The sequence below is a fragment of the Geotrypetes seraphini genome, chromosome 16 (assembly GCF_902459505.1).
Source record: "Geotrypetes seraphini chromosome 16, aGeoSer1.1, whole genome shotgun sequence".
Lineage (NCBI taxonomy): Eukaryota > Metazoa > Chordata > Amphibia > Gymnophiona > Dermophiidae > Geotrypetes > Geotrypetes seraphini.
In genome coordinates, this window is record NC_047099.1 from 26,990,060 (window position 1) to 27,008,232 (window position 18,173).

Sequence of the window (18,173 nt, forward strand, 5' to 3'; positions counted from 1 at the left end):
CTGGCCCCTCCCATGTCCAAAAGGTGTTTGGGACTTGGACAATTTTTGGGACGAGAACGTGGTATAAAGATAGAAATACTAGCAATCTGGATGATCAAATGGCTGGACGTAGAAATAGAAGATAAAAAAAAAATAATAATAAATTTTGGACATACTTTTCGACAATGAATTTTTGCCACTGCCAACTTTGGGCGACTAGCACCCTAGGTCCAAATTTTGTTTATGCCCCTCCATGGTCCTACGTGTTTGTGTTACAAGACAAAGTAAAAAAAAAGTCTTAAGAAGTGTTTTTTAAATTTAGGAAATGATTGTTTGGCTCATACATGTGGGGGGAGATAATTTTGTAACTTAGGCAACAAGAAGAAGAAAAACGCTGACTGATGAGGCAATATTTGAGTTCAGAGATTGTATGAGGAGCCGCTGAAAAGTTCTCAGCCCAACCAAGAAGAGAATGATGTGGAGCCATGGTAAAGTTGAGTTATTCCACAGTTTTCTTTACACTTTTCGTTTCAATGAGGCAAATGCATCTAGTAAATGGGCACAAGTATAGGGAAACTAAGCCATTGTGACATCACTGATGAGATTGGCTCTTAGGCATTGGTGGAATGAGGATTATGACATTACAATACGATGAGCCGCTGAAAGGTTCTCAGCCCAACCAAGAAGAGAATGATGTGGAGCCATGAAACTTACGAGTTATTCCACACTTTTGACATTTTTTGTTTCTCAATGATATGAAATGAAATGAAAGTGTGGAATAACTCGTAAGTTTCATGGCTCCATATCATTCTCTTTTTGGCTGAGCTGAGAACTTTCCAGCGGCCTCTTGTAATGCATGTGATGATGTATATGGGATAGTGAAAGATAACAGATATGAAGACTGGCCAAGGTAACAGACTTAATGGTCCTGATTCTAAACGGCACCGGCACCGCTCAACGCAGTTGTCAATCAATCACTAGGCCCCGTTTGTAGAATTGCAGCACCTAACAACTCAAGCACCAGAGGGCCTCATGATTGTATAATAGGTTTTGTTTTTTTTGCTTCATTTACTGGAACTTAAGATTGACGCCTACCAGCACCCCAGGCAATCCATACCCAAACTCTACCCCTAACCACACCTACTTTTTGGGTAGGTATGAGTTGGCGTCTCATTGCAAATGCCTACTTGGTACCTACCAAGTTAGGCACCTACCCAAAAATTATTTTTAATTGGGTTTCAATGGCATTGTTCAATTAACAGTGCTGATTGAACCATTTAATTTAAGTTAGGTGCCTAGATCAGTTAGAGTAGGCATTTTTTATAGAATCAGGGCAGCTAATGAAGATGAGAGAGGAGAGGAGTAACATTGATCTGATTTTCTTGCTTTACAAAGTACCCTAATTGCTATGTTTTGAATCGTTTGAAGATGTTTGATTTACAGTGGTATTAATAAATAGATGATATTATAAAGCCACAAAGAATACCAGATATTTACAATAAATAAATACAGCAGGTGGTAATATAAAACCACAAATGTACTAGATATCATTGAACTTTGTTAATCTTCTGGAATGAGAACTGCACCTCAAACAGCTGCAGGTTCATGCAGGCTATCAATATTGCTCTGGGAAAAGAGACCATTCCCAATCCCAGGATGAAAGTTTGATGCTGCATTTTTTCCCAGCACATCCAGGAACACAAGACCGTGTCCTTCCATGAGCTCTGCCCAGGTACTTCTGTCCTGACCTTCTGTGATTCACACACACAAGGTATCTCAGTTCTGACTTGCGTGCCCTGACAATTACTTTTACAACTTGTTCCCAGTCAATCAAGCAGGTGGAACAGAACCTGTAAGTTGTACATGAAGCTCGCAGTGTGCTCACTGTTTGCATCCATCTGGGTTCAGAACACAGTTCTAAATATTTCCCTTCTTTGCTGAGATATGTTGCTGTCACCACTGCGGTACTCAAATGAGATGGAGCTGATGTAAGGCAGAAGAAAAACAGATGCATTCACAAAACTCTCCTGCTCCATCATGGACTGACCTCAATGTTTTGCAAGGGACAGCAAAGAAATCCCCTTTCAAGTTTTTATTTAAAATTTGATATACCACTTTAAATAAATTGTTTAAGCGGTTTACAATATTAAGACTATTAAAATCCAGGAGAATACATTAGATAACAAGACTTTACTGACTTACAAGATTTAAATTGGATTTGGGGGGGGAAGTACAATTTATAACAGGAAAGAAAGAACGCAAAAGGTCAACACACCAGGAAGGGGATATGATCTTCCTTCTATATGCGATCTAGCATCTACTTGTTATATACATCTTTAAAGAGGAAGGTCTTTAAGTTATTTTTGAATTTGTCCAATGAGATTTCTTCTCGAAGGTGAGAGGGCAGGGAACTCCATATTGTTGGTGCAGTAACCAAAAAGATTTTCTTTCTGGTGGTTTCATAGAATAAATGCCACGGGGAATGGACCACCAGAAGATTCTGGTTGCTGGATGTTAGTGTTCTAGTTGGGCAGTGTGGGATAAGAAGTCTATCTATGAATCCCGGGGTATGTGTTAACTTTGTTTTGAAGATAAGTAGTGAGATTTTATATGCGATTCAATGATTGATTGGGAGCCAGTGTGGTTTTATAAGCAAGGGGTGACATGATCACATTTTTTTTGCGTTATATATTAGTTTAACTGCTGTGTTTTGAATGATTTGAAGTCTTCTTATCTCTTTTTGAGAAATACCTTGATACAGGGAATTACAGTAGTCAATTTGGGATATTACCAAAGATATTGAGAGAAGAGGTTTCTAGAACGCTCATAACTGATCTAATCATTCTGTTTGTAAAAATTTTCCTGACCACTCTGTTGGTGGAAGTATAATTCAGACAGTATTGTTTGTTTCTAAATTCAGCATGCAATATTTACACTAGAAAATGACATAGGGAAAATATTTATCACCATTCCAACCCCGTCAAGTCTCCGAGAGCTCAGTCCCTGTCCTGCAAACTGTCAGATCCCATCCACACAAGCTTCAAATAGTTATGATTTTATACTGAACTTATTTTATTAACGTATAAAGAGACAATATTCTGTACAATTGTCATTTTATAAACACAAATAATACAGAACAAGGATCAACAAAACCCTTGTCTTCCCTCCCTTTCACAAATATCCCCTCCACTATTGTGAAAACTGAACAAACCAAATTACTACAGAATGTTACACAGAAAAATCAAGTTAACAGAATACTTCAGTCACAGGAATAGTGTTAGGGGAGAGCAACTAGGGCAACTGCCCCCGGTCAGAGAGAGCCCTAAGCCAGCTGGCAGCTAAAGAAGCACAGCCTGAAATATTCTAATCACAAAATATAAAATAAATTTATTTTTTTCTACCTTTTGTTGTCTGGTAATTTTATTCTTCAAATCACATTGGTCGCAGGCTTTGGTTTTGGGTTCCTTCTGTCTTCATCATGGCATGGCTGGCTCCTGAAGGTAAAATAGGCCCAAGAGGAGCTGGGGAGGAGATGCCGAGTCTGACATGGGCGCAGTTTTTTTTTACCACAGAAGCAAGACTTTTCACCACTCCCACGGGGCAGTGAAAGGCCTTGTCCCCATTCCTGCGGTAAACCAGTTGTAAATGTCTCCATTCCTGCGGATTTACTGTGGTGACCACAGTTTACTGCAGTAAATGGTCCCTGTCATTCTCTAATTTACACCAGACAGGTTAGTCATTAGCCATCAAGTTGAATAGAGGGTGTTCTCACTTTTCATATTTTCACAACTTTCTAGTCACTCACAGGCAACAGATCAGCATGGAGGCATCAAACGTGAACTTATTTCACCCACATTTGTTTGTAATTATAGATTGTTGCTATTTGTTTAGATAGTTGTGCTTTTACAAATAGGTCACAATTCCAGACCATTAAATGCAACCGAGTTGACATGCAAATATAAATGCAATCATATTTAATTCCCAACCTTATCAGCACCCTCCTGCTCCACCACCCTTCATCATGCTCCTCTCAGCCCCCCTCCAGCTCTTGATCTCCTGCTAATTGTCAGGCATACTTTCTTGCAGGCACGTTCTCCTCTCAATGTACATGCCCAGCAAAATCACTGATATTTCTTTTTATCACATTCCAGTCTCACTTGCAACCTCTTCTCTTTAATCTCTAGCACTGCTTGATAAAGGGGTGGGGTGGGGGTGGATATATTTATGGGGATATTTAGATTAATAAGAGAAAAGGTAGATTCCTTTTTTAAAAAATAAACAAAAAACATTTTTATTAGAATAACAGCAAAAGAACCAATACAAAACCAGAATACACTCCAACAGCCACAAACAACAATATAGAAACATAGAAACTGACGGCAGAAAAGGGCCACGGCCCATCCAGTCTGCCCACAACAATGACCCACCCCTACCTTCCTCTATGAAGGGATCCCATTCCCACGTGCCAATCCCAATATATCGCATATAAAAACCAACAGGGTCACACATAATACTAAAGATGTACCAGAACTCTTTAGTACATGGCTCAAAACAACCCCCACCCCTAGCCTAGTCTTCAATCAAGAGAAAAGGTAGATTCCAATAGAATTTGGGTCAGTGTCTCTTTGCTAGTCCTCCTAAAGATCTGTTGATAGGGAACTTGGTAACTTTCAAGGAGAAGAGTTTTTGAAAAAACTAAAGAAAACAGAACAAGAGAACTGCATTCAAGACGTACAGAAAAGATTACCAGATTAAACTCAAAAGATGCGAACGGGGAATAATGCTGAAGAAAACATGACTAAAGATGTAGAGAGAGGTATTTTCATTTTAGGATGATGATGTATGACATATAAAGCAAGCCACAATTTTGCCTGTCCATGATGGTAGAATATAGATAGAGCTGATTTCCTAGTTAAAATTCTGGCGACCAGTATAATGTGGACCGGATCATGGTGGTTTAATTACCTTAGATATGTTTCAATGTATTCTATGATATTCATTAGTATTTGTTATATTGTAACGAATAATCAAAATAAAAAATAATAATAAAAAAAAAAAAAGATGTAGAGAGAGGCGACAAGCAAACAACAAACCAAAGAAAAGCACACGGAGGAACACAAGTCTCTGGAGGTCCAGGAAATATAAGTTTATTCAAATGAATTAAATAAAAACAATCTCAGGATTTATATCAGGTACAATATTAATTGTCGCTGATGTTTAGTGCTCACGAAGTGAGGCTTGAAGCCTACATAATCTGTGTTTTGCTACATTCAGCCTTCCTCAGGATTCAGAGGTGACACAAATTATGCAGTACCTGAAGCCTTGATAAACCATTGAACAACCTCATTAAACTCTCCAGGAGAATGAATGATGAACTTTGCTGTGCCATGTACTTTCACCTCAACATCTGTCCTCATACTCCTTATGACAAAGACCACCGACCATTTTAGTAGCCTTCCTCTGAACCAACTCCATACCGTAAATGGCAAGACAGATCAGGATGGGCTGGAGTTAGCATTTGACAGCAACTCCAGCAGTGAGGCCGTGTAGCCCATGTCGGACGGATTTCTACAGTCTATGTCCTATATGTGGGGAAAGACAGATCAAAAGGTTTTGATAGCACTTCGGTAGCTGGGGAAGTAGGGCTAATGCAGAGCAGACATTTTTAAAGATTGAGCCCTGAAAATGGCAAGGATGGATCAGGAGCAAGTGTCGTCGGAGGACAGGTCTTGAATATCTTGGTGGGGGAGGGGAAGACATCTTATAGTGGAACTTAGTAAGGACAATGTAATAATGTTGGTCCACCATTGTCTTGAGAATGAATGTGACTGTTGGGCAGACTGGATGGACCAAGCAGGTCTTATCTGCCATCATTTGCTATGTTACTATGAAGTATGTGAGAAATAGATCAGCAGCATACAAAGAAACTCTAGAAAGTGTTTGGTAAGTATCAATTTATTTTCTTCCTGGCCAGAAAGGTTGTCTGGTTTGCATCACAAGAATGACAAAGAAGGCACATGTTTTCTGAATAATAGGAGGGGTGCTGAAAAGGTCTCAGTCCACCAACCAACTTCCTAAATTCTGAGTGTTATTTTGCCATTATAGCCGAAGAGTGTTCTTATTTTGTTAAGTGCCAATTTGCAGAAATGAAATTCTCTGTTTTGACATTGTTTCATAGTAACATAGTAAATGACAACAGATAGAGACCTGAATGGTCCATCCAATTTGCCCCTTAATCACACGCATTACCACTTCATGATTAAAATTAAATATATTGTTCTTTGTTATTTCTGGGCCCTAGACCTTAGAAGTCTACTGGTACTGTCCTTAGGTTCCAACTATTGGAGCTGCCTTTGAAGCTCTCCAGCCTAGCCAAACCATCTCCTTTGCTGGATGCAGACCATGAAAAGTTTGCTCATTCATATTCTAATTAGCAATCCTCTGTATTCATCCCATGCTTTTCTGAATTCCATCATAGTTTTCCTCTCCACCATCTCCCTTGGGAGAGCATTCCAGGCATCCACCACCCTCTCCATGAAAAAGAATTTCCTACGGTTACTCTTAATCCTACCATCTTCTAGTTATACCAATTTCTCTTCTCTGAAAAAGATTTGGTCTTATAGTAATACCTTTCAAAAATTTAAATGTCTGCATGAGATCACCCCTGTCCCTTCTTTCCTTCAGAGTATACATGTTGAAGTCTTGTAATTCTTGTAATTCTTATGGCGCAAATTCCCTACCATTTTCATTGCTTTCCTCTGGACCACTTCAAGTCTTCGTATATCCTTGACCAGATACAGCCTCCAAAGCTGAACACAATACTCCAAGTGGGGTCTTACCAATGACCTGTATAGCGGCATTAACACCTCCTTTCTTCTGCTGGATATGCCTCTCTCTATACAGCCTAGTATCCTCCTAGTTACAGTCAGCACCTTGTCCTACTGCTTTGTCACCTTCAGATCTTCAGACACTATCACCCCAAGCTCCATCTCCCCATCCGTGCATATCAGTCTCTTGCCTCCCAGCACATACATCCCCTCAGATTTCTACTCCCCAAATGCATCATTCTGCACTTCTTTGCATTGACTTTTAGTTGCCAGACATTAAGACCATTCTTCCAACTTTTGCAGATCCTTTGACACGTTTTCCATTCTGTTGCCAATCTTGGTATCATCCGCAAAAAGGCAAACCTTTCCTTCGAACCCTTCAGCAATATCTCACAAACATACTGAATAAAATCGCCCTAGCACCAATCCTTGAGGCACTTCACTACTCACCTTTCCTTCCTTTGACAGAAAGGGTGGTAGATGCATAGAAGAGTCTCAAAGAAGATGTGGTTGAGACTGTGTCTGAATTCAAGAAAGCCTGGGATAGGTACGTGGGATCTCAGAGAGAGGAAGAGATAATGGTTACTATGGCTGGGCAGAGTGGACAGGCCATTTAGCCTTTATCTGCCATCATGTTTTCTCTGAGCAATTTCCATTGATTGAACCATATCCATATCAATCTCTTTTTGGCTGGGCTGAGAACTTTTCAGCACCCCCTCGTAATACCAAAAAGTGAGCCTTTAAAGAGGTAACTGTAGGGCTCTGTTGATGCCTGCTAGAGAGCCCCTCCAATCTTTATTGAATATCATTTTTGTATATTTGTTTGCTTGGCCATTTTCTTTTCATGCAACATAAATTCAGCACAGTAGAAACTTTCCACCACAAAGTTCTGCTTTTTTTTCTTAATTCCTTTGCCTTGACAGGTTTTCATTCCAATACCCAAAATCAAATTGGTGGCTGCCAAAAGGTACTTTTCTGGCGATTACTGAAGCAAGCCTTTCTCATTTCTGCTACAGTAATAAGTACTCGATTCTGGAATCAAGCTGTTGCACTCAAGCATGAAGTGTTTGCATAAGAGAGTTGCACGGGGACAGAAATCCCACCCGTCCCCACCCTTCCCCGCCAAAGTCCCACCCGTCCCCGTGAGGACTCCTACCCATCCCCGCAAGGAATCCCTCCGTTCCCGCCCGTCCCCACGAGGAATCCCCTACATCCCTGCCCGCCCCTATAAACTTCAGAAATAGTTATTTCAGTTAATTATGCTACTGAATTAAAGGCTCTGGTAGAAACCCATTTAAAAATAAGCAAAAAGACTTTATTAATTTGGAAATATTAATTGGGAAGAATACATACTTTGTAAACAGGTTTCTACCAGAGCCTCTAATGTTTATAAATTTTTATCAACACAACTAATATACTACTTTATCCTGAAGCAAAAAAAAAAAAGAATTTTTTTCCCTACCTTTGTTGCCTGGTTTCTGCTTTCCTCATGTTCTCATTCAATTCCTTCCATCCACTGTCTCTCTTCTCTCTGCGTCTTCCATTTGCTCTGTTACTGTGCCTCTCCCTTTCTCCCCCTTCCAAATTGGTCTGGCACCCATCTTCTTCCCTCCGCTTCCCCCATAGTCTTGCATCTCTGTCTTCTTCCCTGCCAGCGTCTTCTCCCCACTTTCTTCCCCATTTTCTTTCAGCATCCTTCTCTCCCCTCATCTTCCCCATGTCCTGTCAGCATCCTTCTCCCCCCCTGTCTTCCCCATGTCCTTTCAGCGTCCTTCTCCCCCCCCCCCGTCTTCCCCATGTCCTTTCAGCGTCCTTCTCCCCCCTCAGTTTTACCCATTTCCCTTAAGCGTCTTTTCTTCTCCTCTCCACCTTTCCTCCCTTTCTCCCTCCCTGCCCCTTACCTTTGTGGCGCTTCCCCACCCGACCGACAACAGAACAGGCCCGGTCTGACAAACCTCCCTGCCCTGTAGCCGCGAATCTAAATTACTTTTACACTACTGCCATTGACTATGACACACCAAATAAAATTGACAATTGGGCTTTTACTGAATTTGCAGTTAGGCCTACTGCAAGAACACACAGATCATCACAATACTCAAGGAGAATTTTTAAACCCAAAGTAAACTTTGCCCTCATAGATGACTCCCACTCCATTATTCGGGGGGGGGGAGGGGCATATTTAGCAACAGGGTAAGCAAACACATATGGGTAGACACAGCCCTACAAAATGTACAATGGCAGGGGTGGGTTTTAGCCACACAAGGCACTTCTGGCAACATTCAAGAAACACTCCAGGTTAAACAAACTTACTATTTTGCAGGTATGAACCCCATCTGATACTCGGAAAGAATCAACAGGTGCCCTAACTGGTAATTGACCACTGGAGAGATTAACAAAAATGATTAAAAAAATCCTTAAAGATAATAAACAGAGCATAAAATATCACAGAGAGAATAAAAATGCGATGCACTACTTAAATCTTAGCCGAAAGCTTTCTGAAAATCCCAACGGTCGGGGGAAGCGCCACAAAGATAAGGGGATCTGACCGGCTGTGCACACTTCCCCCTATGGCTGCACCCGGGGCAGACCGCCCCCCTTCGGTACACCACTGCCTTTTTCCTACCTGTCCTGCCGCACACAGCCGACCAGAAGTCTTCCCGATGTCAGCGCCGACGTCGGAAGAAGGGAGGGCTTTAAGCCCTCCCTCCGACGTCAGCGCTGACATCGGGGAAGACTTCTGATTGGCTATGTGTGCTGCAGCAGGGCAGGCAGGAAATGGAAGAGAAGCCTCGCAGCAGGACAGGTAGGAAAATTAGACGAGCCTCCTATTGAACCCTGAGGGATCCCCGAGAGCACAAGGGGTGACCCCACGGGATCCCCGCGACCCTAGGGGGTGTCCCCACGGGATCCCTGCGACCCTAGGGTGCACGGGATCCCCGTGATCCGAAGGGGGAACCCGTGGGATTCCCGCTGTCCCCGTTCCCGTGCAGCTCTCTAGTTTGCATATAAGTGAAGAACAGCGCAGCTCCTTTCCAATCTAACACTAGACTTTAGGGCTGCTCCCCACTCCTTGCCTGCTCTTCAGCACTGGGGACAGCCCTGCTTCCAACTGGGGTTTTGCATCTCTTTCCCTCTAGGGGTCTCTACAGGATGCGTAAATCAACTTCCAGCCCAGTAATCCTGGACTTACTGAACATAAAAGGGTGAGCATAACTCTCTAGTTTTTCTAGTATATTAGAACAGACACAGACTCGGCCCTGGGCTACTCACAGATTTAATATCCAGTGCTATGGAAGAAAAGCAGAAACGGTAGGTGGTGAAATTTTTACTGCTCTAACAATTTAGTGGTAAGAGGCTTTAGTTTGTATAAAAGTGGAGTGGAGAATGACACGGTGACAAAATTCATCACCGTTCCCGTCCCCGTGGATAACCGCAGGAAACCATCTTCATGTCACTCTTTAAGGAGAGAGGGAAGAATTGGAGTATGAATGGGCCCAACCACTAATCCTCAAGCCTTGCATTGAAGAATGCTGGATTGAGGTTGAGAATGACTACAGAATGACAGTCTTGGGTATCCAGAGCAGATTTTGTGATGTCATAATGCCTCATTCCACCAATAAAAGCCAAGCTTATCAGTGATGTCACAATGGCTTCATTGTCCTATACTTGGCTCAGATAAGAATCAGAGTATGAATGGGCCCAGCCACTGACCCTCGAGCTTTGCTTGGAAGAATGCTGGTGTAGAAGGACCGAGGTCGAAATACACACTAGAAAATGACATGGGATTATTTCCCGCGGCTATCCGCGGGGACAGGAATGGTGATGAATTTTGTCACCCGTGTCATTCTCTATGGTTCAAACAATTTTTATTGATGCAAACAACAAGGTAAGCATAACAAAGCACACAAAGGGTGCACATCACATATTTAACACTATATCAAGCAGCAAAAGGAATGAGTTACAGCAACAACCCCCCCCTTCCAATTACTCATGGCAACGAGGCCAGAGTCGACGGAATGGAACTGCGAGGCCCTGGACTCTGATGGGCCCCTAAGATGCCACTCCACCTCCCGCCCCCCACTCATCCCCATAGAACATACCTGACTAAGTACCAGAACCATGCAAAACACCCCCCTCCCCTTCCCACGTCTCCCCCATCCTCCCGCAGTACTCTCCACCCCGCCATTGCTCACCATTGCCCTCTCACCCCTACAAACTGAGCGCCCAATTAGGGACATCCATTGTAGAACCTCACTACGTCCCTTTGGATGCAGGGAATGGAGATATGGCTCCCAGATATTCAAGAACACCATCTTTCGCTTCTTAGACCCTCCCGCATCCCTCGCCTCCAAAGTAACCATGTCATTCTCTAATGTGGAAGCAGTGCAGCCTAATCGCATCTTCTGCAGAACATTTCCGTCTAAAGAGCATAATTTCAAACTTCTTGTGAAATCACAGAACTGGAAAGATATAATCAAAAATCTAGATTCCACAGGGCTTTACTCACCATGACCCTGCTTGTGTTCGAGAGATTTTCTTTGTTAAAGATGAAACTAAATCTTTATTGGTTGCAGTTTAAACCTTTGCAACATGTTAAAGCTTGCTATACCAAAACTGGAACTTGTTTCTGAATGAAATGCCTTTTCTGTAGCAACAACCTTTTTGTTTAAACGACTTTGCAAAGAATGCACTAGAGTTAAGTTGTTGGTTTTTATTCTTGTACACAGGTAAAAAAAACAAGATGCTGTACTGTACTGGGTTATGAGGCTGGACAGGACCATCCTGAAGCCAGAATCGCACGATATTAGAGAGGTGTAATGAGCTGAAAGTGGTAAAATTGTCATGATTTCAAGAGAATGTCAGATGTAAAAGCAGGGAGCACCTACAGACTAGAGGTCCGTGTTCACCTGGACAACAGAACACCAAACCTCATGACACATGGATAAGGAACATGTGTTCAATAAACTAGAACATGATATGGACACAAAATTTTCCCCATTCTCTAATACAAACTTTATGACAATGGTTTGAAAAGTTTGGTAAAAAAGGAAGTTAAACAGTCTCCATCGAGGGCTATACACTTAGTCCAGTGAGTTTCCAGTTTTTTCATAAGCTATTTTTCCTACAATATGAAAAAAACAGGAGACTTGCTGGACCCCATATATACTCAAATATAAACAGACCCGAATATAAACTGAGGAAAAAAGGTTGACTCGAATATAAACCGGGGGAGGGGAGGGGGGGTTAATAGTCAAGTGTAGTTCCTTGCCTTGCCCTTCTAGTCTCTGTACCCTGTTCCCCCTCCCTCGCTGCTCTGCCAGGCTCTGCATCCAGCCTCCTCACTCCCTCCCTTCCTGTCTCTGCACCTAGCCCCCCTCCCTGGTTCTGTTCCCTTTCCCCCTCCCTCCCCGATACCTTGCAGGCCTCAAGTTTATTTATTTTTGATATACCGTCTATCAAAACAACTGTCTAGATGGTGTACAATATAAAAAGATAGTAAGGGACAGTTAAAATAATAAATAAAAGCAATATTTTATCATATATTAAAAAAAACCCAAAAAACTACACGAATTCGGATTAACTTTCAAGAAACGGAAGAAAAGTAGGGGAGGGCAAGGAGGTTTAAAATACATCAAAGTAAAATTAATAAAAAAGGAACGGGAAATGGGAAGTGGAAAAAACATTGGGAGGGGAATCATTTCAAAAGAAGGATTAGATGTTTCATAGCTTCACATGAATCAAGAAATTAAGAGGCTGAAGCTGACATTAAAGAATAAAGAAATCTTTAAAAAGGAAGGTTCTAAGTTTTGCTTTAAATTTTTCAAGCGAGTTCTCTAATCGAACATCTAATGGGAGCGCATTCCACAAAGAGGGGGTGGTAACTGAAAAGATGGATTTGCGAGTAGTATCATAAAATAGTTCCCGTATGGAGTGTATTCTATTGTGTATTCTACTCCCAATAAACTAATTTGGTTTCCCTTACCCTTTGTATATTACCCTTAATTGTTCTTCCTTTTCTATCAGAAAATGTAGTTCTTTCCCTTCCATCCTAATGTTTCCCGTTGTATTTTGTCTATGTTTAAAGATTTTATCTTTTTATTCAATTTTGTTCTTGTTTACCCAATATTAATATTTTATGTACATCGCTTAGTAATTATTGATAGGCGATTGATCAAATAATGAATAAACTTGAAACTTGAGTAAATTTTGATTATTTGATCGGAGGGTCTTGGATGATGAATAAGGGATCAAAGTTTATCTATGAATGCCGGTTGGTTAGAGTTTTTTGTTTTAAAAGTGAGGAGGAGTATTTTATAGGAGAGACGATGAGTAATAGGTAGCCAATGTGCTTTGCGGAGGAGAGGAGTGACATGGTCCAGCGCTGGCAGGGGCAAGAGGAATCCCTCCTGCCTCCTGTCCAGCCGATTCTACGTACTAGAGAATGACACAGGGACTCATTTTTCTCTGCCCCCGCGGGAACTCATTTTCCCATCCCGGAGAGTTCTTTTCCTGTCCCTGTCTCATTCCTATAAGCTCCATCCTCATCTGCACAAGCCTCAAACAATTTAAAATCCTAAGTTCCAACATTCTAGAGCTCAGATTGTGATGTCATAATGCCTCATTCCACCAATGCCTAAGCTCCGTTCTCATCTGCACAAGCCTCAAACCCTTTAAAATCATAAGCAACAACATTCTAGAGCTCAGATTGTGATGACATAATGCCTCATTCCACCAATGCCTAAGCTCTGTCCTCATCTGCACAAGCCTTAAACACTTTAAAATCATAAGTGTTCGAGGCTTGTGTGATTAAGGCAGAGCTTACAGGAATGGGGCAGGGATAGGAACAGGGACAACACTAAAACTCGTGGGGATGGGGAAATTGAGTTCCTGCAAAGATGGGGAAAAATTTGTTCCTATGCCATTCTTTACTGCACACCTTTAGTATCCCTGGTGGCTAGCTGATTGACTGCTGTGATTCTCGCAGTCCCACGAGAACTCACGACAGCCAATCGGCTAGCGACTCTGCTTGGGCAGGAGCAATGGAAGGTCACTCCTGCCGTGGTTCTCTGCTGGACCACCAGGGATACTAAAAGGTGCGCGGGGGAGGCGGGAGGGAGGTAAAAATTTTTAGAATCAGCTGGGACAGGAGGTGGGAGGGATCGCGCCTGTCCCAGCCACCGTGGACCACCAGGTCTCACGGTAGGCCCATCAGAGGCATGCAACAGGTTCAGAAGTGGAGGGGAGCGAGTCAGCGCTGACCCAAACATAACTGAGACACTTTTTTTGGTTTATATTTGAGTATATACAATGAGACTACATCGTTTAACTTGCTTTTTTATCAAACTTTTCAAACCACCCTCAATTTATTCTAGACAATTTGCTACATATTGGCATCACTTTAAACTGCATTCTTAAAATGTGCAAATACTTACATAAGAATAGCCCTACTGAGTCAAACTGGCCCATCTAGCCAGTATCCCATTTCCAACAGTAGCTAACCCAGGCCACAGTACCTAGCAAAAAACCAAATAAGAGCAACAGTTCATGCTACCAATCCCAGGGCAAGCAGTCGTTTCCCCATGTCTGTATCAACAGCAAACTATGGACTTTTCCTCTGGAAACTTGTCCTAACCTTTTTTAAACCCATTGCTGGGCAAAATGGTAGAGACTATTATAAAAACCCAAAATGACAGAGTATACTGTATATATAAGCATGGATTAATGAGAGCCAACATGAATTTAGTCAAGGGAAATCTTGCCTCACCAATCTACTATATATTTCTTTGAAGGGGTGAATGAACATGTGGATAAAGGTGAGTCAGTCGATATTGTGTATCTGGATGTTCAAAAGGCATTTGACAAAGTACCTCATAGTAAATGACAGCAGATAAAAGACCTGAATAGTCCATCTGGTTTGCCCAACTGTATACACATTATAAATTCATGATTTAAATTGTCTTTTTTCTTAGATATTTATATTCCTGAAGTACCTAGACAACTGACCCGCACACCTCTCTCAATAACGGTTTTCTTGACCTATTCTCACTCTCTTCTCTCTTAAGTTCTCTCATTTTGTTCCTCTTATAATCTTTTGTAAACCGCATAGAACGTCACGGTATTGCGGTATATAAACTGTTATTATTATTACAAAGAGGTCTACCCAGTACTGTGCTTAGGTTCCAACAACTGGCATCGCCATCAAAGCTCATTCAAGCCTATCTAAACCATCCCAGCCATCGAATCCTTCCCCAGCCTATCCTCAACTTAATGGCCATATACGTGACAGACCATGGAACTGAATAAATCTCACCAATCTGGCCCCTGGTGAGAAGAGGTGAGGCATGAGATCAGCCTTTACCTTCTGGAGGACATTTCCCCCCCCACATGTGACTTAGTGGATTCTTCCTGCTCATGCGGGCTTCCAGCTGGGGGTCCCACAACAGGTCCCTCCAGAACCCTGCAGTCACAGGTCCTAAATGTGCCCAGTAGTTGCTGCTATTGGGTGATGGCCAGTTCCTCCCATAGCATTAGAAGAGAGAAGATTGAAGAGAAAGACAGAGAAGGAAACCCCAGAGTCCTTCCCTCCCCACAAAGGAGGACATTGAACAGGCCCCTGGGTTTTCGCTATGTCTTTTAAAATATTTTTGGAACACATTTTTTTCCGCGTGATCCCATAGCATAAGGGCCTCAATTAGCAATAAAGCTGTATGATTAATCTGCCATAGGCATTGAGTCAATGTCATATACTCCTATTCCTGGGCTTCTGTGTCTAATCTCCTCTACATGTTGCCAATGCTTTCAGACTCCCTCCAAGACAGATGTACAAAAATAAAAAGGGGCTATGAAAGTGTGATACAGACAAGAGGAGTACATTCCAGCTCCTACAGATCATCTGTGGCACCTCCCAGGTTAACAGATGCACCGAATTCTGAAAGATGGACGTGTAGAAGGTTGGCTCTTTGCATTCAGTTTCTAGCATCTATTGTACATGCTTCAGAGCTGGATTACCTTCAGCAGTAGAGTGCTGTGATGCAGAACGAGAAGCCTGCTGTCAACTAGCCAGGCCGTTCTGAATATACCATGTACTTGTCACCATTTTAATGCTCCACAGTGGGATCAGATCAGTCAGCACTGGCTATTCTGTTCTTCAAATCACGAGTCAAAGCATGGTGTGCTGTGAAAGAGAGAAGTCCCTCCTCCACACTGCATATGTCACATGCTTGCTGTCATAGGTCTAGTTTAACATAGGAAAAGGAACCAGGCAAAGCCGTGCATCTTTCTTCATTCAAGAGGGAGGCCACAGACACAGAGCCACCAGAAGTCATATGAAGTCCAGACACTAAATGGACTCAATCTGCTTGCGCACTTTCTCCAAAGCTCGTCTGTCCAGTGTCCGCTGCCGAAACACAACCACAAGGGCAAAGAGAAAGGAAGCACCAATCATACTCCCCACAAAATTCCAGAAGGCATGTCTCTCCATCAAAGCTGAGCGGCAGCTGCAGAGCAAAAAAAATAAGAAAACAAATTAAACAGCTGGGTCCCCTCAGTTTCCCCCTCCATGCAGGAAGCCCCAAGGGAAGATAGATCCAAAGAGCTGCCCTAGGGGCCATCTAGCCTGGTATCCTGTTTCCAACAGTGGCCAGACTGGGCCGCAACCTAGCCAATAGGGGTGTTTGGCCAGAGATAAACATGTACAGCAGCAGTCAGAAATAAACAGGAAAGAAATGTTTATTCTCATAAAAACACTCTCAGAACTATAGAGCATAGATGAAGGCAGCACCAACAGCCAATGCTATCACTAAAGGTATCACTAATTCATGGGGCATCCATGCCAAACCCTCATCCTACTCCATTACCCCTCCCCATATACACAGAGAATAATGTCAAGGACCCTCTAGACCAGTATTCTTCAACCTTTTGACACCTATGGACCGGCGGAAATAAAATAATTATTTTGTGGACTGGCACCGGTCCGTGGACCAGCAGTTGAAGAACACTGGCCTAAGTCGTGGGCCAGACCCTGCCCATCTCCACCCAATCTCTGCCCCAGACCCCACCCCCATAATAGTACTAATTGTAACACCATTTTTCCCATTCATTTTTCATATATATATATATATATATATATATTAACACATAATGGTTAACCACAAAATTAAAATATACAAAGAACAATGTATGCTTCTCAACATTCATTCCTACCAGAAAACAGATAACCCCATGCAAATGCAGGACCAAAAACTAAAAGTACTAATATTTACAAACAAACCCTAAGATGCAAGACTCTGCAAGCAGTACAACCCCAGAGGAAAAGAAACAAATGCATTTCTTCCTGAACAGACAGCAGATGTAAATCATCAATCACTAAATAAAAAAAATAAAAGCATTCCCCCTACCGTTGTTGTCTCTCTCCCTCCATGCCTTGCCTTCTGGCCTGCCCCCCCAGTGTTATCTCTTGGGCAAAATGTACCCGGCAAAAGCTAGCGTAAACCCGCTCTCCCCGTGATTTAAAAAAAAACAACCTTATTTTTCAGGGACACACCATTACATGCAGGAAATCAACCTGAGTAGGTGCCCCCAAAGGCCCTTCAATCCCTTCGCTAGCCGCACCTCCTTATTATCTAGTTGCACTAGCTGTCACCGCTGGTCGCTATCCTCGCCAGTACAAAAATCAGAAAGCCATGGTCAATGTATTTGGGGTCAAGGGTGCGAGTTTGGATTAGAGGGATATAAAACATGTGAAAATACATGGGAAGGGGAGAGTTACGGCTCTAACATGCTTAAGAGCCAACTATTACAAATGACTGGGGGGGGTGCTAAACCCAGTGGAAATTACCCCCTCCCCAGCCACAGTCAAGGAGTTTGCTCCATACTGGGGGAGGGGGAGCTCAAGAACCCAGCAGAGCTGCCTCCTATGAACTTCTGGGGCCGAGGTAACCAGCGGCCTGGGATTGCGCATAGTCTGGCCTCTTCCTTTAACCTTCCACTAATCAAAAATGAAAATTGCTATTTGTGCTTTGAGATGGCAAGGGGAATGCATCCAGTGCCTCATCTGGAAGCCTTCCCTCTGAAGTTGCGACGTCAGAGAGAAGGCTTCCGGGTCAGGTGCAGGACGCGCGTAGGAGCCTTTTCCCACAGCTTTGTGCACTGCAGCACTCAGGGAGCCGGCCCGATGGACGTGCTGGCCTTGTGGACCAGCAGAAAATTTCTGCTGACCGGCACCAGTCCATGGACTGGCGGTTAAGAACACTGCTGTAGACCAGTGTTTCTCAACTCGGTCCTGGAGTACCCCCTGGCCAGTCAGGTTTTCAGGATATCCAGAATGAATAGGCATGAACGAAATTTGCATATGATGGAGTCAGTGTA

At 42.7% G+C, this 18,173-nt stretch overlaps 1 protein-coding gene across 4 annotated transcripts in view; it reads right to left on the reverse strand.

Annotated features, from left to right (window-relative positions):
• Positions 1-14,788: 14,788 nt before the first annotated feature.
• JTB (jumping translocation breakpoint) overlaps positions 14,789-18,173 on the reverse strand; it is a 39,822-nt gene continuing 36,437 nt past the window's right edge. For all 4 annotated transcript variants that reach the window (XM_033924877.1, XM_033924878.1, XM_033924880.1 and 1 more), the window contains exon 6: positions 14,789-16,303. In XM_033924877.1, the coding sequence (XP_033780768.1) occupies positions 16,147-16,303 (157 nt within the window). In that variant the 3' untranslated portion in view covers positions 14,789-16,146. The remainder of the gene's footprint in view (positions 16,304-18,173) is intronic.